Source organism: Podarcis filfolensis (genome assembly GCF_964270895.1).
Source record: "Podarcis filfolensis genome assembly, chromosome: 9".
NCBI lineage: Eukaryota > Metazoa > Chordata > Lepidosauria > Squamata > Lacertidae > Podarcis > Podarcis filfolensis.
This window is the reverse complement of record NC_139610.1, coordinates 24144047-24168889: the sequence shown is the minus strand read 5'-3', so window position 1 is coordinate 24168889 and position 24843 is coordinate 24144047. Positions and strand designations below refer to the sequence as shown.

The 24843-nt window shown below is 41.8% G+C and overlaps 3 protein-coding genes across 20 annotated transcripts in view; 1 reads left to right on the top strand and 2 right to left on the bottom strand.

Annotated features, from left to right (window-relative positions):
* Window positions 1-8874, bottom strand: part of CLOCK (clock circadian regulator) — a 39218-nt gene extending 30344 nt beyond the window's left edge. Inside the window, exons 1-2 of one of the 7 annotated variants that reach the window (XM_083630231.1) lie at window positions 8370-8535; window positions 921-1010 (exon numbers count right to left, since the gene is read on the bottom strand). The gene's annotated coding sequence lies outside the window, so the exon portion shown is untranslated. Of the gene's footprint in view, window positions 1-920; window positions 1011-8369 lie in introns of all 7 variants that reach the window. The other 6 variants (XM_083630236.1, XM_083630235.1, XM_083630233.1 and 3 more) reach the window with 6 other exon arrangements.
* EXOC1L (exocyst complex component 1 like) overlaps window positions 8402-24843 on the top strand; it is a 113314-nt gene continuing 96872 nt past the window's right edge. For 8 of the 12 annotated variants that reach the window (XR_014552010.1, XR_014552011.1, XR_014552012.1 and 5 more), the window contains exons 1-2: window positions 8402-8539; window positions 23769-23963. The gene's annotated coding sequence lies outside the window, so the exon portion shown is untranslated. Of the gene's footprint in view, window positions 8540-8975; window positions 9809-23768; window positions 23964-24843 lie in introns of those variants that run through there. The other 4 variants (XR_014552019.1, XR_014552018.1, XR_014552009.1 and 1 more) reach the window with 4 other exon arrangements.
* Window positions 14930-23866, bottom strand: PDCL2 (phosducin like 2). The gene is made up of 6 exons (XM_083630768.1): window positions 23743-23866; window positions 19231-19351; window positions 18456-18546; window positions 17696-17830; window positions 16268-16476; window positions 14930-15213 (listed from the first exon to the last, which is right to left on the bottom strand). Exons 1-6 carry the CDS (start codon window positions 23746-23748, stop codon window positions 15092-15094), a joined length of 684 nt encoding a protein of 227 aa, XP_083486894.1. The 5' UTR covers window positions 23749-23866; the 3' UTR covers window positions 14930-15091.

Here is a 24843-nt window from a genome sequence, read left to right as displayed (position 1 = left end):
AGTTAATAACACACAATGGCCAGATTACAAAGAGCTCCTTTGGGCTCAGTGGGATTCTGATTTTTTATTTTGTTTTGAACTGCAAACCCTTATGCCATGTTATGAATTATTTTTGAAAAGTATTCCTCAGTGTCAAAACTCTATTTGCCATGCAGCTTGGGGAACTACTGCATAACACATATACCAGGCCACAGTGTCCCAAACTGCACAAAAATGCTGTGAAGTTCTTTGGCTCTGAGCCCCATGCTAAATGAAAGCCAAATTAAACAGGATATCCTACGCAACCATAAAACAGATAGTTAATAAAATGCTTCCCCAGATGTGGAAATCCTGAAAGCCTTGCAACTATGCTCTCTTAACACAGGTCCATTTTTAGAGGCGCAAGACGTCAATTGGATTCCCCTACTTGTTTGAGACTGAACACTCTGAAGCCAAAGAGCACACAAGAGCAGCCCCAGAAAGCACTTCCATCAGATAAGCATGCAGTACCAGTGTCTTCCAGCTGGAAGATGTACTGCAGTGAGCTGAACATACATGCATTCAACTTGTGTGCATTCAGCTTTACATGCACAGCAAAAAATTAAAAGAGGGTGGAGTTTCAGAGGAAATGACTTTGGGAATCTCATCCACCACTGAACCCAATGTGTTTTGATTGTACATGATTTGGGATTTAGGTGCAATCCCCAGAACATAACCCCTACATACTGTAAGTTGTGGGCTTACTGTTTACTGATGGAGCAGGCTAGAGTCCTTTACATGAGAAGTGAGGGTGGGACTAGTAACAGGGATGCAGCTGCTATTTCTACATAGGGCCAAATCTCAGATTGACATTTGCTGAAGCAATATGGCTCTGCTCTATAGCACAGTTTATGCCTTGCCTTGCACCAGACCTATCATAACAACACAATACAGAAGGTTACCTCATTATCCTCTGGTTGGTGAGAAAGATAGATGTGAACCAGGGGGCACCAGCTGCCATGCCACCCATGTGAACCAGGCCAATGTCTGATCTACAGAATTATTGGAGATGGAATGAAACAATGTATAACTTTTTAAACTAAATATATATTTCTTAAAATCTACAACAAAATTATTTTCTATAACATAACAAATATCCTTATAATGTAACTGATGCCTTGCCAAGAATATGAATAAAGTAGTACTCCAGTTCTTCAAAACTAGCAATATTTTAAAACTTTTACTTTAATTTCAAATTGAATTTGTAATTTCTTTTGTGAGCACTTTAGATTTATTATATTATTCAACAACCCACTACAGAAAAAATGTAGAATGGGACAAGCTGGTAGGCAGAATGCTACAGGAATGCTACAATGATCTTCTACATGTTCCCACTACCCGCCATTCTAAAGTAAGCAAAATAACAGCATTAGTGGGATTGGCATAGATGTAATACACCACATTCATGTTTAAAAATATCTTATTTTGTTGCCCTAAGATTCAAATGCTCACTAATGAATGTTTGCATCTTGTTAATTTTTCCTTACTACTTACTAGTAGCTAATTTTTAAAGATAGCATTTATTAAACATTTGAATACTAACTAAAAACTTCATGCTCCTTGGAGAAAATGCAGAAGATAAATCTAATTATAAATTAATGAACTATGGTAACCTGAAAGATTACTTTTACTATATTTGACAACAGTAATAAAGCTAGTGGAAAAACCAGGTTCCCCCCCCTCGTTTCAAACAGTCCCTGAAAAGGCTTATTTGCACCAGCAATAACTGGTATCAAAACTTCATTCCCACAAATTCTACAGATCATGATGCAGGTCTGAATACGTAGTGCTAAAGATTGCCAGTTATTTGACTGGAGTCTTTTGCATGTGCTTTGCACCACAGCTCCTTTACATAGGGTTATATCTAGTGTTAGCCCTACTCAGAATAGGTCCACAGAAATGAATGAACATGACTAACATAGCCCCAGTAATTTTATTGGTCTACTCTGAATAGGACTTGGTTGGATGCAATCCACAGTTATTACTGTCTCAAACTTATGACACTTCAGTGGGATATACTCTCAACTTTCACAGCTTTAACAGCTTACGGATGAAGAATTTACAGCTTTTCCAACAGCTACAGTCCTGCAGGAGCTAAACTTTATTTCTATATAGTTGCTAATGGCACAGCAAATATATTCAGAAGCTAGCCCACTAAGGTTAGAAAAGCAAAACCTAGTGGTATTATCAACTGAACTAGACTGAAAACAAACAATGGTTCTTGATCATCAAAATTTGAAATCATTAGAGCTCCTCATATTGCAATACTGGCTTAATCATCATGAAATGAGATTGTTGATATCTAGTTCTGGGTCTTGGCCTGTCATGTCTTTTATTGCTTAGCCAAAAGACATCACCAAATCAAACAATAAAAAGTATATCACTCAAAATATATTTTTTAAAAATGAACAGCACAATCAATTGCAGTATCTGATCCATTGCAATATCAAACATCTTTCACTACAACAAGGACCTGCAATGTTCACTAAAAAAACACTTTAACAACAGAGTCACCATCTTATTCTCTCACACATTTTTGACAAATGCTGCATTAATAAGCATTTTTAGAAATACAGCATTCTATTAATCACTTGTCTAAGAAAAAGTGCCTATAAGGCTTCATGTGAAACATCACAGCTCTCAAGCATTTGGTCCACCATTGTGCGGAGAGAAGGGAATTCCATGGAACTCAGCAACATTCCTGTCTCACCCACAGATATTCATGAAAGGCTTCCATCAAGAGAGAAGGCAGAAGTGATGTCTCTCTCACCTCAGCAGGGAATCTGTGGTGGCTAAATGTGATCTGGAACTGTTCGGTGCTGGGTACAAGACCAGCAAGTTTCTAGAATATTCTTTGGAGTCCAAAAAATGTCATGCTGTGACAACTATAATGGTCAGGAATGAGGAACCTTTTTCAGCCCAAGGCCACATTCCCTCATGTTCAACCTCATGTCAGTGTTGGGCAGGAAAAGAGACAATAATAATAATAATAGGTGGAGTTTGTGGCAAAAGCAGACAGAGCAATAGCTATGACTCTTACATTTGTACCAAAGGCTGCATTTCAACCATGTACGAGTTGGAGATTTGTATGCACACATCTCTTCATCCTCCATACAGGCAAGAGGGAGGCATTATCGCAGTCTACTAACACACTGTAACCGGGCAGAAACATGCAAGAGGGGCATAAAGCAGGACGGGGGTGGTGTGGCCTTGGAAGAGTCCTGAGAACGTGATAGTGATGGATGGCAGCATTTGATCCTTGGACCTAACTTCTAAGACACATGTCACAGTGAAGAGCAAACTGGCAATAGCTATTCTATCTGCCCATTATTTGACAACTATTTATCTTATTTATGTATTCATTCATTCATAAGATTTCTTATCCAACCTTCGTCATAAGGTCTCAGAACAGATTCCAAAAATATCATCATACAATTGGTGTTTGTATTATTTTTGTTAATGGTGCTATTTGGCTGCCTTCAAACAGATCAAAAATCTCTTAAAACAAATCTATAAAACAAAGTAGGAGAGATGATCTTGGTTTGATAACTTGGTTTGGAGGGACATCTGGACACTTTCCCAAATTGGACATCATATGAAAGTGTGGCTTAAGAAAACAGGAACTTCACACAATTCTGCTTTGATTGAAACAGCTTTATTGTTTTACTTGTTTTTAACATTGTAATTGTTTTGTTAAGAACTCTTCCACCATTCCTGCAATTTCACCTTGTTGTTTTCCAAGTCAGAATTTCTGTGTCACTTTTAACATCTTTATTCTCCTTCACATCCCTCCTGAAAGTTGAGACTTACTACTTTACTACTGTTCATTTCAAACTTTTAAACACTTAACAAGTTAATAATGATTTGTTCAGTTGCTTTAATGTTCCTCGTAGCAGGGAAATGTAGACAAAATTAGGCAAAGAAACTTACACACTTGCCCAGTGCAAGTATAATCTCTTAAACATGTAAAAGTTCAGAAAGTCAAAGACTCCAGCTCTTTCCCCCTCTTTCCTTCTCTTTTTTGGTCTGTTGTGAATCCTTTCTTGCTTACCTATAGTTATTTATTTAGAGCATTTATATGCTGCCTTTCATAGCCTATATCCCAGGGCAGTTAACAGCATTAGACATGATGAATACTACTTGGAGTCCATCCTGATCAGAGCTTGAAAAGGTTTTGCAAAACCTTGTAAGCAAAGAACCCTAGTTAGCAATGATACACATATAATACTCAATGAACTTCTGCACTATTGGACCTCTAAGGCTAACAGTATAAAAATATTGATAGTGCTTATATTCTAGATAAAGTGTTAGGTCTTTATAATACTGAAAGGTCTGGCACTCAGTATGTTTTTATTGTGCTTTAAAGATAAAAAAAACTTAAAACACCTTCAAAGTCATACTAAGTATGACCTTTTAAGAAAATATTTAACTAAGGGTAATTGTCTGAAACACAGTTTACAATAAGGGACATAACTGCAATGTTAACCACTGAGATGTCACTAGTATAACAATTATTTGCACATACAGTAATATTTGAGATAAACTAGGACCAGGCCTAATTATCCAAATTGATGAAACTGGAGGAAATAATTCTAAAAATCTACTTTCATAATTCAAACAGTTTTAATAGGCTCTCCCAGAACGACTTGTTCTGTATGTTTTCAACTGATTTTTTAAAATTGCAATCAAATGGCAATATAATAAATCAATTATGTTTTAGGACCCTGCATATGTCTTTATCCAATTGCAAACCTATGTTTCTCATGCGTATGTTATATTTCCATATGAAATGGGCTATATCAAACATTTCTGTCCTTTAGAAATGGGGAATCCCACTGTTACATTTTGTTAATAATAATAATAATAATAATAATAATAATAGAAACAGGAAGTGGCAAATTTCCTATAATTAAGTAGATTTGATCAGAGACTAAAAGGACTGTATGTACTATACGAATGGGAAATGACATAAGCACAATGGATAACAAATGAAGAACTGAAACTACTTCTAAACCCACAGAAATAACGCAAATCCATATTTTGTTCCTTATATTTCAAAACATGAAAAGTGAGGCCACATCACTAATCCTCATTTCACCAGCATGCATTTAATACAAATCTTTAAAGATTTAGGGGGTGGGGATGTCCTGAAACTAACCACCTCAGTTCAGAAATCATCAAGATATTACAAGTTCTGTCCTACTCACCTTCATTTGGTTATAAAAGCCCTACAAACGTCTAACCCATTCAAGATTGAGATAGGTAGGATATACCATCACTGGTATTGACTGATTTGCCTCCACCAAACTATTCTATTTCAGGCAATAAGTAGTATCAAAAGAATGCTTATTTCCATTACAGAAGATCTATTGTTTCATAATTGAGGCAATCCTAACCCCAATTATTTAGGAGTAAGCCTCACTGAATCCAATAGGATTTACTGCTAGGTAGTTTAGGACTGCCTAACTGCCAACCTAGCAGTTCCAAAGCACATCAAAGTGCAAGTAGATAAATAGGTACCGCTCTGGCGGGAAGGTAAACGGCGTTTCCATGTGCTGCTCTCGTTCGCCAGAAGCAGCTTAGTCATGCTGGCCACATGACCCGGAAGCTGGACGCCAGATCCCTTGGCCAATAAAGTGAGATGAGCGCCGCAACCCCAGAGTCGGCCACGACTGGACCTAATGGTCAGGGGTCCCTTTACCTTTGCCTAGTTTAGGACTGCAGTTATATAAACTTATTTTGGTTATATAGACCTGTGGTTTTTTCGACAGCTGATTAAAAAAATCAGAAAACAGAAAAAACCCCTCTGTTAACAGCAGTCCAGAATAAAGTACATACATCCCTGTGGTTTTTATTTAAATACAAAGCTGTCACAGGCCAGTGATAATGCATTTTGTGCATAAATGATCCAAGTGTTCACTGAGGTTCTGCTATGCCTGAAATTTTCCTGCCTACTTTGTCAACCTGCACTGCACTATCATTTCATCAAGTTCTGATGTGGGCATGCACCAAACAGGGAAGAAGAGAAAGCAGGTTGTGCTTCTTATCACAACACAGCTTAGGCACCAGCCCTTCTGGCTTCCTCCACTGATGGCAATGCTGAACAGAAAGGTATTCCTTCCAGACTAAATATGAAAGGGTAAAAGAGATAACTGCAGTCCTGTATACCATATGTCCATATTTTAAAGGTTTCTCTGTAGCTCTGTAAGAAAGTCAGATGAGCAACCCGCATATACATACAGTACAGAGTTGTATAAATAGGTGCATGGACAACTCTATCCCACTCACCTAGAGGTAACAGTCTAAGTCTATTTGCAATTTTGCAGTTTTCATTGCAAGTCTGATTTAATGTGTGAGTAAGGAAGGATTGTGCAACTATAACTTTTTAACTAGCAACATAACGCTGTGAACCGTCCTGAAATCTACAAGTATAGGGTGGCATACACATTAAATAAATAAATAAATAAATGTTACTGTATTATTATTTATTTATTTGGGAGTGGTTACAAAGTTGGCATGCAACTTCAGCATCATACCACAAAGTAAGACATCATTCTGGTGTTTCAATTCTTTTAACAACAACATTTCAGGAGAACATGGCGGCAAGAACAAGAGTGGTTACAAAGTTGGCATGCCGCTTCAGCATCATACCACAAAGTAAGACATCATTCTGGTGTTTCAATTCTGTTTAACAACAACATTCCAGAAGAACATGGTGGCAAGGAAACAGACCATGCAATTTTTTATTTGTGTGAATCCCTTCTTTTTGATGAAGATAGCTAAACTATTCTTGTCTTAAATGATAGGATACTGAAACAGCCTTTGGCAGGTAATGGAACACTGGTTTAACATTGCTGAAACTAGTGTGTAGACATGATCTGTACCTATACAGAAGGCTTATGGGAAGTACATGAGCTTTCTGATATAAAAGTGGGGCACGGGTATAATAAACACAAGCACTGTGTTCTATAAAGCAGCAATGTAGGCAATTTATGGTCTATAAAAAGTGTTGCCAACCAAGAAACTGTGCAGCAAAGGCCATTTGAGCTGAGAGTCTGACAAGCAACTTTCACTCACTCTAGACTGAATGGTCAACTTCAAGGTTTATTTAAGCTGCAATCTATTCTTCCTAAGTAGATACTAGAGAACTATTTATTCCAGCACATCTACTCCACTCAAACAGTCAAGGTTACAATATATATATATAGGCCATTATGTGCGCACAGAAAGCAAGTAGGATCACTTATAAAATGCCATGTATGGAGTTACACACATTGCTACAATCTAACAATTTGTCCTGTCACTTATGGTGTCCTTCACTCAAGGAGTGCCACAAGTGCTACCAACCAGAACAAAACCTTGTCTGCAAGTGCACAATACATCGGCACCATCATCAGCATGGTTACTCGGAAATCTTGCAGAGTTAAACAAGATTTACCAGCGGTATGCTTAGGCTTGCAGCCTTTCTTTCATGTTACTTAACAAAAAGAAGCACATTAAGAAATCATTACGTGCTGACTTTCCACTTTCTGCTAAATTAGATATTTTTGAAGTGTAACGTTTTAGTAGAAACTGAGCCAGAGACCTAAGAAACCAACGACACCAAAAAGTCAGATTGCATTCCTGACTACCAAATGAAACCAGCTGGCACCTTTGAAGCGGGCTTGACAAATCAGCATTCTCCCCTTTGCTCTAAAGAAAGGGGCAGGGTCCTGATCTCGGCAAAATAAACGAAAGTACGTGGGCGCTCCAACTTGATCTAATGCCCTAGATTCGCTCCTAAGCAAGCGGCTCCAGAGAGGCGAGGAAACCCCTCCCCGCCTGCATCATCAGTATTCAAATAAGGTTCAGGGCCGCTGTAGGAGGAAAAGAGAAAAAGGAAAATGCCTCTTCGCGCTCCGGGCTCGCAGGGCGGGGAAGGGCAGCTTTCTGACAGGACCAAAACGGCGCCGCTTGTATAAGGGATACCCCAAACCGGTGCCCCTCCTGGCGCGGCTTTAATAAACCGGAGACGCCGGGCGCAACCCGGAGAGCGGGATGGGCGCAGCCAAGGCCCCTCACAGCCCCCTCCCGCCTCGGTTATGAAACACCGGAGCTGCCCCGTCTCCGCCTCGCCACGGTGCCCGGGTTCGGGGGTGGGAGTCGGAGGAAGATAGAGGGAGCGGCCCCTCAGGCTGTCCCCCAATTCCCGGCCAGCCCCTGAGGGCCTGAACCGTCCCCGGCAGCGGGTCACGCGAAGCCCTCAACTGGCAGCGGGGTCGGGAGCCGGGGGGGGGGGCAGAGACACTGAGATCATAGACCTGCGCCAGCGACCCAACCCGCCGTCGCGCCCGCCGCCTGTCAAAGTTTACCTCAGCCCACTCGCCAGCAGGACTCCGCGAGCCCCCCTCAAGGCCGGCGGCCGCGGCTCGCTGGCGTATCCTCCTTACCGAGCTTCCCTGCCAGCCTGCCGCCTCCCTTCGCGCTCTTCTTCTTCTTCAGCCCACCGCCGCGACACGGATCGCTCGCCCCCGCTTCTCAAGTAAGCAGCCACAACCCGCCAGGCCCTAAGGTCTCCCTCCGCCACCGCGCATGCGCCGCCCTCGCGCTTACCGGCAAAACAAGCCGCGGAATCAGCCGCCGAGCCCGGAGGAGCCTTGCCCGTACTGCGCGTGCGCCGGTGGTAAGGGACACCAAGCAAGCTGCAGCGGTATATCGGCTTGCCAAGAGCCTGAGCCGGCCCAGGCCCCTGTGCTTCCCTGGTCAGTACTAAGCATGCGCATTACTACCGCGCGCATAGATGGGGAGTCGACGGTGATTCCCCTTCTTCGTCAGGGAGCGGGCCGCGGCTTCGCTGCGCATGCGCCACGGAAACCTTCGGGAGGCGGGGGGGAGAGGAAAGGGATGTGTTGCGCATGCGTCGGAAGAGTACAGGGCGTTCTCGCTGTGCTTCCGTGACCTCAGATTACCTTGTAGGAGGGGAGCAGCGAGGCAGGATTTGGGACTATGAGCGGGATTGGAGGAGGGTCCTCTGCCTTCTCCCAAAGTGGAAGCTTCTTACGTCGTTGCTGCCGCAGAGACGGCGCTGATGGATGGGGACTTGGGGGCTTCTGTCACCTTATTTTACTGAAGGGGCCACGTAAAAGCTCCCCCTTAACCTGCAGTGTGGAAGCAGCATGGGCGCAAGTCCCTTTGCAAGTCAGTCCGGCCTCCTCCTGAGTAAACTCCTGCTGTTCTGGAAGTTCCATGTTTGCAGCAGTCAGAAGCTCTGTGAACTACGTATATGTTGCCCAGTGTCCTTATTTTAAAAACAAAAAAACAAAAGCAAACACCACAGCGCCGCCGAGGACCCAAGCTGATTTAAAGTTCAGTGTTTCAGAAGCTGACGCAAAGAATGAGGGTTTTTCAAAATAAAAAATTCGGGTGAGGCAAAAAGGTCAAGCAATACAAGACTGCCTCATCACCGAGCCTTGAGTTTTTGGACAAAGAGGAAGATGGCATTTCAATGAATTCAAGTTACAAAAAAGGAGATTCGAGCTAAACATCTGGAAGGACTTTCAGACAGTAAGCTGTTCCACCGTAGAACAGACTCCCAAGAAAGGGAGTCCTCCTTCCTTGGAGGTTTTTAAGCAGAGGTTGGATGGCCACCTGTCATGGATGCATTAGTTGAGATTCCTTCATTTGCCAGGGGCTGGACTAGATGATCCTTGGAGTCCCTTCCAGCTCTGCAATTCTCTGATTCTTGGAGATGTCTCGATACAATCCACTGCTCAGATGTGAAGCCTGGTTCTGAAAGGTTCCATTACAGCCGGTAAGGGGACTATCTGTCCCTCTGAACGTTAGACTTCCAACTCTCATCAACATCTGGGAGCAGCAGGGATGACAGGAGCTGTAATAGCTGTCAGAAATTTGGTAGGCACAGTAATCTGGCAGAAATGCAGTGAGCATGACTGAAAACTTTTCTTGTTGCACTTCTTCCTGGTCCACCCATTTAGGGTGAAAGAGCCTTGCTAAGGAAATGTAGCAGCAAAAACGCATGCAGGCATGCTGAATTCTAAAAGTATACTAACTAATATGCATAACACTATACAGCTACATAACATGTGCCAGTATTTTACATGCTGTAACAAACAGAAATCATGCTAGCATACCACTCTTCCTCCATACCCACCATACCCTTATTAGATATAGTATTTGTATAGAGGCCAGTACATGCAAGTTTGACTATCCTGCAATCTGTACACTGCAAAGTTGGGCTCTTCAGAGTATACATCAGGGCAGCCCAACTTTTCATACCAAGTGGGCTGCAATAATACTTCGACACATAACCCGCAGGCCACACACTTCCTTGTCATGCAGGGGAAGTGAGGCCAAAATTTGATGTCCCAGCTCTCATGCTGTCTTCCCAAAGTTTGAAAACGGCTACCTAGGCTTTGGGAAGGAGGAGGGAAGACTCGAAGCCTCCTTCCTTAAGCCCAGCACCTCATTTACCCAGCTTTGGGAATACAGGGCAGGGGGGGACGTCAAATGTTGCTGAGGGCCACCAAAAAGGCCTTGTGGGCCGCATGTTGGACCACCCTGGTGTGGATTCATTAGATCTACAGGTATACGTTATTCTCCTCTGCAAATGTAACATCCAACATCTACCACTGAGTTTCTTGGAAGAGCAGGAATGGTGTAATCACAACACCCTCGCAGTGCATAAGGGGAGGGGGGCAATGTAATGCTATCCAATTGTTTTGGATCACAATTCCCATCATCCCTAGCTATTGGCTGTGGTGGCTAGGGCTGATGGGAGTTGAAATCCCCAACATCTGGAGGGCACCACATTGGCTATCCCTGGTTTAGAGTTTATGGTTAAGCTACAAGCATGGTTAATATTGAAATCTAATGCAATTCATGTCTATTACTGTGGTTGCCATGGTTCACTACTGAACTTGAACGCCATGTATTCACAGTAAGTTCTTTAAAACAATTATGAAACAGCTTTAGATCCCCCTCTATATTTTTATTATGAATGATGATTGAAATGCTGTTCCTTTGACTCTACACACAACAGATGGCACTGCTCTAGAATTTTGGTTTTTTGATTGAAATTTTCTTCCCTTTATGTGAAAGATCAGCAGAGAAATAAAGCACAGTTGACATACCTTGTTCAAGCGTTAGGTCTTGTAAATATATCACTGGTAACAATTTAGCCCTTGTAGAATGTGTTAATACCACTGCACACATGACTTGAGGTAATTAATGCCCAGTGTATGCCATTTATCTTATCTATATAAGTTTTGTAACTGAGGTTGCCAAGCAACTTACTAGGTGAGCCTTAAAACAGTTTTAGTTTCACATAGAATTGGTTGGCTATGTAAGCTGTATAAACAAACGCCAAGAAAGAGCATGCCCTTTTGTAGAAAAGCTTTGCCGTTAAAGGTTTACAAAAAGTAGTGTAAAGACCAACATATACATAACTACTGTAGCTTTTTAATTAAACCAGAAGGTTTAATTAAACCAGAAGGGATGGGAAGAAATTCAATAGGCCCTATTGAATTAAATAGGACTTACTTTTGGATAGGCATGTACAAGATTGTTTTGCTATTCTCATTATTGTATAGAGTAGCACAAATACATTGAATTAAATAAGCTGGTGGTATGCTCCAAGATGTTTAGCAGAAGAAGTTGCCATTTATTAATATTATTATATTTATTATCTGCCCTTCAGCAGCAGGTCCCAGGGCAGGTTACAACCATTTTAAATTCAATATTAAAAATTCTGAAAACGAGCTACAGTCTCAAGAATAGAATGGTTCCTGATAACACAGATCTCAGGTGTCAAAGGCCAGGGTAAAGCAGTGTGCTATCATATGTTTAATGCTGTGGGAGGGAATCCCACAACTTAGGGGCTTCCACAGAGAATGCCATCTCCCAGGTCATCATGCAGTCACCTTGAACTCCCAAGGGCAGCAGAACTATCTAACCCTACAGCTTTTCACACCTTAGAGGGTCTGTAGGGAATGAGGCTGGCTTTAGCTCTTGTGGAAATGAGTGTTTTCTTCATGCAATATTACTTTGCCAAGAAGATGCAGGGTTTTGGACAAATAGAGTGGGACAGGGCCCCTCTAACAGAGTTCCTGTAGGTGCAAATTGCTAGTCTGCAATGTAAACGTTCAGTTAAATTTGTCTCTTAGTGCCCTTGCCTGGATGTCTTACCACCCAGTCATCGAATCTTTTTGTTTCATGTGTCATTCTTCATTTAGGCTTGCTTCAATCACATCTTGCCATAGTGTGTAGAGCTTCATTCACAGCAGAACATGCCACATTAAGAAATGAAACAGAAGGATGCTCATGAAATCCACTTCCTCTTTAACAAGAAAGATGGGTGGCACATTTACATGGAGTTCATTGAGCTATAATCCATCCCAGAAACTGATCTGGGCCATGCCTGCCTGTTTTTCCAAAGCGATGCACACTGCAGCACCAATGCTTCTCAAACTATTCATTCGTTTGAAAATTATCTTGTAGTAATCTTTATTGTCATATTCCTTTCAGAATACTTGCCAGGTGCTGTTGCGGTTGCTCGAGAGTAAGCAGGCAGGACTCCGACCTGTGTTTTACGGGCTTTATTTATTTACTGTGAAGAGCCCCAAGGCTCATGTCTGGCTCAATCGCTAGCAGAATCCGGAAGTGGTCTTTTTTTGTACCTCCCCCAACATAAAAGTTTTGTTACCCCCAACCGTTTACGCTCCTCCCTGCGCCCCAGACTACTGCACAGGATGGCGATGGCAAGGGCGTGCTTCCCCCCTCTCCGCCTTGCTCAGGAGCGGAGTTAAGGCTCTCACTAGCATCCTCTGGTCCTTGAACCTCTTCTCCGCTGGAGGTGGGGCTTTCCTCCTCTCCGCAAGAGGAACTGCTTCGCAAGATTTTCGGAGGCCGTTCTATTTCTCACCTTTGAGCCGATGGCAGTTCCCTGACAATACTCATACCTGTGTTTGTAGTGAGTGAGGCAGGATTGCTTTCCCCAAGTGGTTTGCGAGTAAAGGGGGGAAGAGTAAGGGTAACAGCAGATGAACAAGTGCAAATGTAGGCCTATATACTTAGGTAATGGTTCTGTATGAAGTGCTTGCAGGTGACTATGAGTAACAGCTATTAAGATTCTTCTCAGCTCTTTCTGCAGTCTTCAGACCTCCATCAATATTTTTTGGTCGTCACTGCTTCATTCTTAAAATGAGGTTACTGCTGAATAAAAGCTTGAAACTGTGCTCAGTTATCTGCAGTTTTTGTGAGTGTGCAACTCACAAATGACTTCTCCTTTTATTTCATTCATCACCCACTCTATGAAACCATTCTGTTTAAAGGTTACTGGTAATTATGTGCTATAGCAAACTACTTGACTGAAGCTGATGCAGGCAAATTCTCTTACTTGAGAATATACGGCAGGGATATATTTTAATGCATAAATAAATAGATGTGTAAATGTTCATTAAATAAGAAATTAATAAATTCAGATTTTTGAGTTGGTGTTTGCCTGCTCTGGGGAGATCAGTTATAGTAGGAATCAGTAAGCTGCTGCTAAGGAATGCAAAGCTCACAATTGTTGTGCAGAGAAGGTGCCCCACAATCTCTCTTTGCCAAATGCTCCCTATTAAACACACACACCACAAAGTGTACTGCTTCATCATTTTCCTGCATGTGTTTTGTCTAGCTAGGAATGAATAGGGTATACACAAACCTCTAAGGTGCTAACAGAACATTGCATGTACAACACAGGCTTTCAGAATTTGGGGTTAATTACTGATCTCTGGACCAGCTAATATTTTTTATTAATATTTTTAATAATGCAGTTCTCAGGAGAAATAACTATGAGTTTGAACAACTATATCTGCTGTGGGTGTGGTTGTGAAACTCACTTTACCCTTCTTACGTATTAACAAATTTCAAAAATTAACAAAGAAGAAAGGCACTATAAATACTCGGCCAATCTTTTTTTCAATACCTTGAGACTATTTTCTCAGACAATATGTTCTGTTGCTTCTTAAGCTTGACTTAATCTGAATGAGTCTCACAGCCCTGCATGTATTAACAAGATATGACTTAGAATGTAAGCCAGCAGACAGGCCTGTGCTATTTCTGTTTCTTTGTACAATGCCCAGCACTAAAAATACTGGCTGATATCCAGCTACCTCATAAGAGTAGATCCATTGAAATCAGTGGATTTAATACCCATTGATTTCAATGGGTCAACTCTAACCTAACTGTGTGTCTGCACAATACTTTCCCACATGGTTTTGGGTGCTCACTATGGCATGGCCAAGGATACAGGCAGTGATCTTTTGAAGCTATTTCCCTCTGTTGAGTCCAGTTCCGCTTTTTACAAACCCATAAACAATAATTCCCAACACTAGTGACCTGGTGCTCCTACATGTGTTCTGTACATGCTTTCAGAGTCAGGACTTTCCAGACCCATAGTAGAGGTTCTGAGTTCTAGCTTCTCATATTCTCTCATTTTCTGGCTTGACCCACAAGCTAAAGAATGATTTGATTAGGAGCCAGCATCTCAGAAAGTAAAAGCACATTTTTGCTGGATAAGGAGGTTGGAAGAACCATAGTATCCAAGTTTATTTCATGAAGTTTTCTTGTACCAGTATTAGACAATTTTATAATTAGAAACCAAATTCTGTTTTCAGATGGATATCAGAGCTTTTAAAGGCTAGTATCTGATTTTTACAATACTTTTACAGTACCTTGATTCATTTGTCCTTTGTGTGACAGTGAGAGCCACAAATCTCTCACTGGAAAGATGACTTATGAGTGATGGCTGCAATATTGAACACACTTTTTAGGAAATAAGCCCCCTTGGCAGATAGTTGGGCTAATGTCTGAGTACACACAGAGCTCTGGAATGGAGCAGAAAATACATTCTGAGTGTGAATACAGCAAGTGGGTTGCATTTGTGCCGTTTTTATTTACTTATTCTTATTCCTAAGCAGTGTTGATTTAAGCAGTAATCCAGCCAAACGTAAACGCGGAAATGCCAGTGCTTCTTCAAGTGTTCTTCTGCTCAAGCAGTGTTTGTGTCTTTACACGTCCTGTTAATGTTTGTCTAAACATCATTTATGGAGGCATTTCTAAGTGAAGATGTCATCATATCCACAACTTCCTTCTTGGGGTTTTCTTCCAAATCGGTTTTTAGAGCACCAACCTCTGCCAGTTTCCACTCAAGTTCTGAAATAACAAAGATTGTTGAGACAAACTGAAGTAGCAATATATTTAGCAGTAAATCATTTATATCCCAGTATTATGATCCAGTATGTTTGGGCCAACGGGGCACTGCCCCACCAACCTCAGTCTGCACCTGCTTGCCTTTTTCCTTACATCCAATCCAGGGGCTGGTACATGAAATTTTTACTTTCATGATACAACTCATGTACATAGTATTCACAGACAGAACTCAATGGTTAGCTAAAATATAGTGGGAGGGAGTCATTATTTTACACTGGATAGCATAACACTATTAGAGTAATTTAAAAACCAGCCTTGTAAAGAAGTATACAGAAATTACTAGCTCTGAATTGCCTACACATACCTTAAAGTTACCTTCACTAAAAAATAGCAAGGCAGCCCATTCTATTTCTTTTCTAACAAGCTATTTAATACATGTCTTAAGTATTAAAGTAAACAGTTATTGCCTTTAGTTGCAAACTTATGCAAAAGCTTTTTGGTAAAGTTACAGTATTCAGTGAATAGTTATCTTGGTTATTCCACATTGAAGCATTTCACACTTCACATGTTCTTTTATGAACTGCTGCAACATTTTACTGTAAAATTTATATTACAATACATTAAGCAATTCAGTGGCAGCATTGGGGCGATCTCTCAGCTATTATGCCCATCACTGGGAGACAGAGCAGCCAGAAGAGTCTCTAGTGGCATTGGCTCAGCAGCTGTAATCCAAAGAGTTGCCACTGGTGTTTGGTTGAGCTCATAGATCTTAAGAAGGACCAGGCAGATCAGGAGGTCTAGATAAACAGGAAAAGAAGAGGATTTGGAAATAGAGATTGAAACAAGCAGTTGGTACAGAACAATATGAGAGAAGGGTTAAGGCTGAAAAGGAAGAGCTTGAGAGAGGTAAAACTTGGATAAAGAATGGGTGGAAAGGAGTCATTAATATGGCTAAGGACTGCAAAGAGAAAGAAGGCTGCAGTTCACATAAATTTGCAATAACCAGCCAAATCTTTGTCTATTGGCCTCTAGTTTGCTGAAGTGTTTTGAGCATTACCTTCTACTGTAAGATATGTTCCTCCACATTCTCTGATTCCAATGAACTTGCCCTTTATCTCTCCATTTTCATACACAAATAACGTAGGTAAGCAACTGTCGTGGTAATTTTCAATACAGCTGTTTGCAATGGCTTTCACAAACTTGGTCTCCGGAAACTTTGTGGCCAGTAGACTGAGGTGACGATTAATTAACACACACAACGGAATGCTTTAAAAATCCAAAAGAGCAAATGTGTTTGATGGTTAAGCTCTGGCACAAATAAGGAAATGCTAGATTAAAAAAAAAAAACATACACCAAACCGCTATCAACCATTCCACTAAATTCACCAGTGGCGTAGCGTGGGGGGTGCAGGGGGGGCCAGCCGCACCGGGCGCAACATCTGGGGGTTAGGGTTAGGGGGCGCAAATCCATGGGTTAGGGGGCGCAAATTACTTGCCTTGCCCCGGGTGCTGACAACCCACCCTACGCCACTGAAATTCACACTCACATTTTCACATCAGAAGGACAGTATGCTACTTTGGGTTCAATTGTATGGCTGAGTTTCACTCCAGTTGTTTCCCTGCTCAGTTCAGCATGTTGCACCCAATATTTCTGAGCCCTTTACTGAGTACATTTCTAAGCCCATTGCACTAGCCCATTAGCAAGAGACTGATACCCATGACATGTTCCCATAGCTATCATCCTATGCATATAAAGCTGTGCTGCATTTTCTTGCCCCAGAACAAAACCCAATACGCCATTTGTATTCACGCTCATTCTAGGATGCATCCCCTTCTATGTAGAGGTTCCTAGCACCCCACAATAGGTACACATATATATATCCCAGACTGCAGCCCTACAAAATTCACAAATAGTCTATTGCTGAGGATGGCAATCTGTGACCCATGTGCTGGCTGTGGCTTATTGAGGTTGTCCCAAACATCTGGCAGGCAGCAGAGTGGGGAAGTTTGGACAATATGGTTCTACCTCCTTTCATGTGTATAGCCTAGGCCTGAGTTCTTCAACCTTGGATCCCCGTAAATTGATGGATTACAACTCACATCATCTCTGACCAGTAGTGAAGCTGCTTGAGGATGGTGAGAGTTGTAGTCCAAGATCATCTAGAGACCCAAGCCTGAGGAACATTGGCTTAGGCCATGTGTGAACTAGTCCACAGTCCTACTCTTACCTATCAAGGGAACCCCCATTTGCTAGTATGACAGGACATTGCAACTGCTGATAGCATATGAACATAGAGAGTTTTCATTGATGTTCCTAAACTGCAGATCTAGAAGAAATCTGGTACAGATATTTGCCTCAAGAAAACCAGTCAGAAATTATTAAGAACGGGTGCCTATTCAAGCCATAACCCAGAGTTAACTTTATATGTATATAGTTTTATTCTGCCAAATTTTAAAGCACCCTTTTTGAAATTCTCACTATTACCTTGATCTGTACAAATGGATGACAACCCAGACACCTTTTTGTGCATTTGTAACTTCTTTCACATACTGTTCTCCAGAAATTTCTCTGAGTTCTCCAAATCTTTGTCCTTTTTGCAGTTCTTCTAAACGTCGTTTCCTAATTTAACAAAAGTCATGTGAAGTAATAACTTTTCATATGATTATTAATAGACACTGGAGAGAAAGTTTGGCAGTGGGTGGGAGGGCTATGATCACTCCTGTTCCTTACAGGTTTGGAAAAAGGAGCATTGTTAGATGTGGGGAACGGTTTATTCAAATACACATGCAGCCTGTCAACGTAAGTGTGGACAAGGTTACGAAATAGGAATAACAAGAGGGCAGAAAAATAATTTGAGCAATATGCCAACTTTGAGTAGTGAATACAGCATGCAGGAACTTTGGATATGGTAATCACTAGGTGGCACTACTGGCTCATGAAAAAGAAATTCTATCAACGTTAGAAATAAAATTTATTTATCCTGTAGTAAATGCATTTCAGATAGTTAAAGCAACAAAGACACTTGTGATATCTTAAAGACTAATAAATTTATTGTAGCAGAAGCTTTCATGGATTACAGTCCCCCTAGGAAACTAAATAAGTTAAATTATGCAGTAGTGTTTTAGAAAGGGGATTGGGGGGTTATATGGATAAGAAGTGTGTCCTTTTTCTATACTTAATCTCCAGTTTAGAATATTCTTACTCAGTATTGGCTTTGAGAGTGGTTACTAGTAGCTTGGCATACCTATACATTTCAACTGCTTTTCTGTCTTCCTCGTCAAATTCATCTTCAGCTTCTTTGAGTTGTTTCAGGTTCATTTTTTCATATGGCTTCACTAAAAGAAGAATGGGGGGGGTTGAAGAACATGCATATTTCTGGGATTAAATTTATGGGATTAAACAAATTTTGAATCTACTTCCAAAAGGAGTATCTGGCAGAGGAACCTGAATGGGAAACTTCCATGCTTACAATATTCTAGTTTATGGCTATTGTGCAATGAGCTTTCGATAGAGGCAATTTCCAGATATATACTAATGATGGCTGTTTATATATACATTCAGAAAAAGTGTATCTGCCTATTCTTCTGCACCACAGCTGCTTTAAAATGCAGGTTCAGGATCATATAGATGAAGTAGCAAATTTATTTTCCTTCCAGTGGTTAGGGCAGAAAGCAGTGAGCTTGAATTGTAATAAAGGCTGTTTGTTTAAAACTCACTGCTTGTAGAAAGTTGGACAATCAGGAAACGTCTAGGTTAGAATAGAATCTTTCCCACTGCATATTAGCTTTCCATTACTTGAACAATGTCTTGGTGAACAATAGATCTGCTATCTGTCCTCTCAAATAACACAATCCCAGGAAGGCTGAACTATATGCCTTTTCTTAATGTGTAGATCAACCTTTATATTCTGCAAGGCAGGGACGACTTTACTTCTCTATTGTACTATTCCAACTGGTACAGTGCTGAAATGATGGGTTTTAATTTTAATAATTGACAATACTTTTCACAACTACACTTACCTTCTGCTTCTTTCTGTAAACGTAAAACCATTTCTTCAACTTCATCCTTAACCTCTTCTTTTGGAGGCAGTATACCAAAATCTCTTAGTATGTCATTCCATTCTGTATCTTCGTTTGGATCCTTTTGCAAAAGGAATGCAAAATATCACCAATATACAGTAATCTGGCTTGAATCTAAAGAAGTACTATCAGAATTCTGCCCCTTCTTCCTCATCACAGCCACCTTGAAGGATGGGCTAAGGAACAGCTTAGGCTGATACTCCAGCAGCAAATGGAGCAGCAGAAACAGCAATTTAAGAGTCCGGAAGAGGAGACGAAAGCTATGTACCAGGAACACCCAGGAGCAAATGGGGCAGCTAAAAAGCTCCTTTGAAGAGAAAAGGGAGACTCCATGCAAGGAGCCGAGGGCCCTGCCTGATCAGCCACTACAAGGGGTTAAGATTGACCCTGAAGACCAGCTGCAGTATACTCAGGCTGCAAGGGTGGCTGAAGAGATCCACGGACAGAATGATCAGCTGAAAAACTTGGACTGCAAAGAGTTGCAGTCAGTACCAGAAGAAGAAGAAGAGAGGTTGATTGTCCAGGAGCCTGCCAGTGTGGAAGACACAGAAAGCTGAAGCCCCCAAAATTGGAGGGAGTCAGGCCAGAGAAGGAAGAAAGTGCCCCAGAGAAGAGTAAACTACAGGCTGGAGGTGAGGAGTGGATGATGATAGTCCCCGTCCCCCCACTTCCATCTGTGAAAGAAAAATTGCAGGAGGAGAAGTTGCAGGCATGTGTGTATGTACATGAGGTCACCCATGGTCTTGTGAGTTTTGAGGGCCAGGATAGTTCCCTGCCTCTGTTTGGGTACATGATATACTCAGGAGATTGTGAGAATGAACAGAGGTGGGTTTTTTTTGCTGCCAACCTTGGATGGATTAGGTCAGCTAGTCCTGAGGAGGATGCCCCCATATAAAGGCTTGGGGCAGAAATTTGATTTGTAGTAGGGGGAAAGGGGATGAGGTGGGCTGGGCCAAGGACTCATTCCAGGGCAGCAAGTGGGGAAAATATACCCTCTCGGAGAGGTTTGTCTCCAAACAGGTTTGACTGGCACCAGTGCTTATTGTCACAGTGTTGTGAGTTTGGGGAGTTAATCCGCATGACCACGTGATCACAGAAATCCTAGAGTTCGAAGGGACCATGAGGGTCATGCGCTCCAACCCCCTGCAGTGCAAGAATCTTTTGCCCAATGTGGGGCTTGAACTCACACCCGAGATGAAGAGTCTCGAGTGCCTTCTATCCCTGGGGTTCTGGTTCCAGCAAGAGCCAGGGTGGTGTAGTGGTTAAGAGTGGTAGTCTTGTAATCTGGGGAACCGGGTTCGCGTCTCCGCTCCTCCACATGCAGCTGCTGGGTGACTTTGGGCTAGTCACACTTCTTTGAAGTCTCTCAGCCTCACTCACCTCACAGAGTGTTTGTTGTGGGGGAGGAAGGGAAAGGAGAATGTTAGCTGCTTTGAGACTCCTTTAGGTAGTGATAAAGCGGGATATCAAATCCAAACTCTTCTTCTTCTTCTTCTTCTTCTAATGGAAAAGTTTCTTTGTGAGTTAAAGACCCTTAGTATAACAAAAGAAGTTGTTCTGTGCCAGAGGGCAAATGGGTGGGGCCCCTCTCTCACGTGGCTGGTAGTCAGTAGACAAAAGGTAGGGCCAGTGTTGTGTGAGAGAGCTGGAAGCAGGGTGTAGGCAGAAGTCAGAGTGTGAGAGCTCTGCCTGATTTTATGCTTGACTCCAAGGCTGTGACTATGGGAGAAACAAGACCCTTTTGGAGTGTTAATGCTGCGAGCCCCTCCATCTTCGACTCGGGTTGTATATATGCGTAACTAAACCATATATCCTAAAGACACCACAGTCCCTGCTTCCCTCATTCCAAGAAAACCAAACCCCAAGTAAGTGCCTGGGACCTCTCAGGTGGGAGACTTGGAATTCAGTTGTCTGGTTCCTTATTCCTGAATAGACCACTGCATTCCTAGGCCTGAGGCTCCCCATCTCTGGAATAGAAGACCAGGGCCTTAAAGTTTATTTTCCATAGTTTCACAAAAAACGACTTTGGATACTAGCTGTAATCCACAAGCCTCTCATTTTGTAGTACTCTCACTTTCAGTCAAGATATCCCTTTGGAGAAATACTATTTGCGTAGCAAGAGATTGGAAAGTGTTACTATTAGCAGGAGTGCTTTATGCAGTGTGTCTCACACTTATTCGGAATCCCTGGCAGATTGCAGATTATTCCTCTAGTTGGGTTTCAAAATATGTTGTTGAGACAGAAGATAAATTAAATCAGAGGCAAAGGCAATAGCCTGTCTTTTGTCTCTTCTAATAAGGATTTATGAATCTTCTCCTGAATGCTGAAATTGGATTACTTTGAGATGAGATATGGTTTCCTATTACTCAAGCTGAGACAGGCTTTAAAGATGAAATACTTACATCCCAAAGGATTTAGAAACTATCACAGAATCTTCAATTAAACATGTAGTACATGTAAAGTATGTGGAAGAGCAACTAGGTGACACAATGGCAGTGTTATAAAATGAAATAGTGTGGACTGGATAATTATAAATACAACAAAAGGTTGCATGTGGAAAGCTCCTGTTCAGGGTTCCAGTCAGTGAGCCATATCCTCTTCCAGGATACTCCATTCCATCTCCGTTTTTCTACCCCCACCTATAGCAATCAGCATTCTGTGTCCTGCTTGTAGAGCTGGGTAGGAATAGGTTAAATGGCTATAATTCTATAATTGGGCTGAGCTGAAATTGCAGCAAGGTTCTGGAAAGCCAATGCTCAGGACCAAGGTGGAACATTCTGGGGCTTTGATTAGTTGGGTGAAAGACATATTATGAAAAACTATAGGAAGAAGATAAACCAAACTACAGTGGAACATTGGTTCTCAAACGCCTTAGTACTTGAACATTTCGGCTCCCAAACACCAAAAACACAGAAGTAAGTGTTCTGGTTTTCGAACGTTTTTCAGAAGCTGAATGTCCGATGCAGCTGTCGACTACTGTTTCTGGGGCGCCTGCGCCAATTGGAAGCCATGCCTTGGTTTTCGAACATTTCAGAACTCAGACGGACTTCCAGAACGGATTACATTTGAGAACCAAGCTACTACTGTATATTTTACTCCAAGAAACGCCTAATACCTTAAGAGAGAGCCTGGAAAATCCAGGACACAAGGTCAGTTGTTAAGACCTAAATCTGAAAAATTAATAAGATATTGAATCCTATATCACTTTGATAGCCCCAATTTAGCTGATGTTAATTATGAGAACATTCCATTGAAACCAGTGGCATAAATCCCCTTCAATGGGAATTTGCTGGCGTGGGGCTGGTATACGTCACTCTCCTAAGAGTAAAACATACATGGGAGGTATGTAACATCTTTTTAAACCTGTTTTGTATTCATGCTAGCTGATGTTATAGACACCAAGGACCTGGTGGGGAGAGTGAAGAGCCTTCACTGATTTCTTTCCCAGGCACACAGAGCTGCACCCAAAAGTGCTAAGGAATCTGAAATACACACACACACTTTTATTCATGTCTGCAATCTTCAGTTATAAATTCACCAAATCCCTGGCAATTATGCTGCATATGTACATAAAATACTACCACACATTTGTCTTAAAGGTAAAGGATAAAGAGACCCCTGACCGTTAAGTCCAGTCGCAGACAACTCTGGGGTTGCAGCACTCATCTTGCTTTATTGGCTGAGGGAGCCAGCGTTTGACCACAGACAGCTTCCAGATGATGTGGCCAACATGACTAAGCCACTTCTGGCGAATCAGAGCAGCGCACAGAAATGCCATTTACCTTCCCGCCAGAGCAGTACCTATTTATCTACTTGCACTTGACGTGCTTTTGAACTGCTAGGTTGGCAGGAGCAAGGATCGAGCAAAGGGAGCTCACCCTGTCACGGGGATTCAAACCGCCGACCTTCTGATTGGCAAGCCCTAGGCTCTGTGGCTTAGACCACAGTGCCACCCGCGTCCCTTATTTGTATTAAAGGGATGCACAAAAGCTGAAACACCATTTAAACATTTAAAGGGGCAAAGTGCTATACAGTTTAGACATATTTTTAAATTGATAGTTAGGCTGCCGATATCACAAAGGGCATTACACAAGTTTGTTGCGAGACGGCACGTGGAATAAATTGGGGTTGGAAAAGGTTTCAGAAAGGGCAACCAAAATGATAAAGGGGATGAAGCAACTCCCCTACGAGGTTGCAAGATTTTGGACTTTTTAGTTTAGAGAAAAGGTAAGAGGTGACATGATACAAGTATATTAAAACTTTCCACAGCTTGGCACAAGTAGCTAGAGAAAATGTTTTCTCCCTCTCTTGCAACACTAGAATGCAATGAAGCTGCATGTTGGAAGATTCAAGACAGATAAAAGAAAGTTCTTCATATAGTGTGCATAGTTAAACTATGGAACTGCCTATAGTGAACTGCTGTGACAGTGGATTACATTCTATCTTTCTGACCTGCATGTTGTCTTGCTTGTGCGCAGCAAAAGTGATCCCTTGCCACCTGGCCCTGGAGTGCCAGTGAAATATGAGGCCAGGCCTGCGCCTAGCTGCCAAGCCGGGTAGATAGAATGACCAGGCAACTGCTTCAGAACACAACTTACTGTGGAGAACATGTGGGAGGAGCCAGCTATGAGATGTCAACTGCCATTGAGAGAGCTCCATCTTCTTTTGTAGCGGTGAGTCTCAGTGATAAGTTTACACGAAAGAGGTGGTAGATAGGACAGCGCTAAATTTATCAGTGCGCTCTCAACTATTTATTCCCCATCCATTGATCAAGTTCAGGTTAATGACATAAGACTGTTGTGGGACACAATTGTTTGGTGCTACAGAACAAGGCTGCCTGCTCTTTCGCCTTTGCTATTTACAACAGCCATCAACATTTTGGCCAATAAATCAGTCGACCCTGGCACTGTAGGTTTAACATTAGAAAGAAGAGAAGAGAAAAAGGAGGTAGGTAGGTGTAGATTATACACACACACACACACACACACACACACACAAATGTAAAAATGCGTAATTGTTAAAGGTGTGTTCAATCTGCAAACTGGTATCGCAAGCTTTTTTATATACATGGTGGGCACAGTCTGAAGCAAAGATTCTGCTTGATTTTTAATGAGATAATCCAGCCATGCTTAGATGGCTTGTCAGCTGGCAAAACTATTTCCCAATGCCCTGATGTATGGTGGTATATTGTGGTTACTTGGTGGTAGGAGAGATACACAGAACACATGAACAAAGGCACATGAACAAATTTTAACTTCATGTATTCAACAGCTATGTCATTAACACTAATCCTAGCCCCCAAGCCTAACCCTCAGGTGACTCCTAACACAAATTAGGCCCTGCGCAATGACAAAGGGCTTACTTAATTCATCTTTAAGGGGCCACACGGCTCTTGTTTTTGCTACAGTAAACTAAATCCCTCTGGAAATAATAGATCCAGTTAGCTGAATAACTGGCTATTGTTAGATGTGCTTTCTAAATATGATTCTAATTCATGGCACCCGTTCTCCTCTTTGAAAGTTTTACCCACTGCTAAATTTAATTGACTATGGT

What these genes read in the sequence shown, in the direction of transcription:
- PDCL2 (XM_083630768.1), bottom strand. An exon ending in AAAGCAGTTGAAATGTATAG is followed by an intron (nt 17,831 to 18,455) that starts GTATGCCAAGCT and finishes TTGTTAAATTAG; the next exon opens with GAAACGACGTTTAGAAGAAC. An exon ending in AACATATCTTACAGTAGAAG is followed by an intron (nt 15,214 to 16,267) that starts GTAATGCTCAAA and finishes TTGTTATTTCAG; the next exon opens with AACTTGAGTGGAAACTGGCA.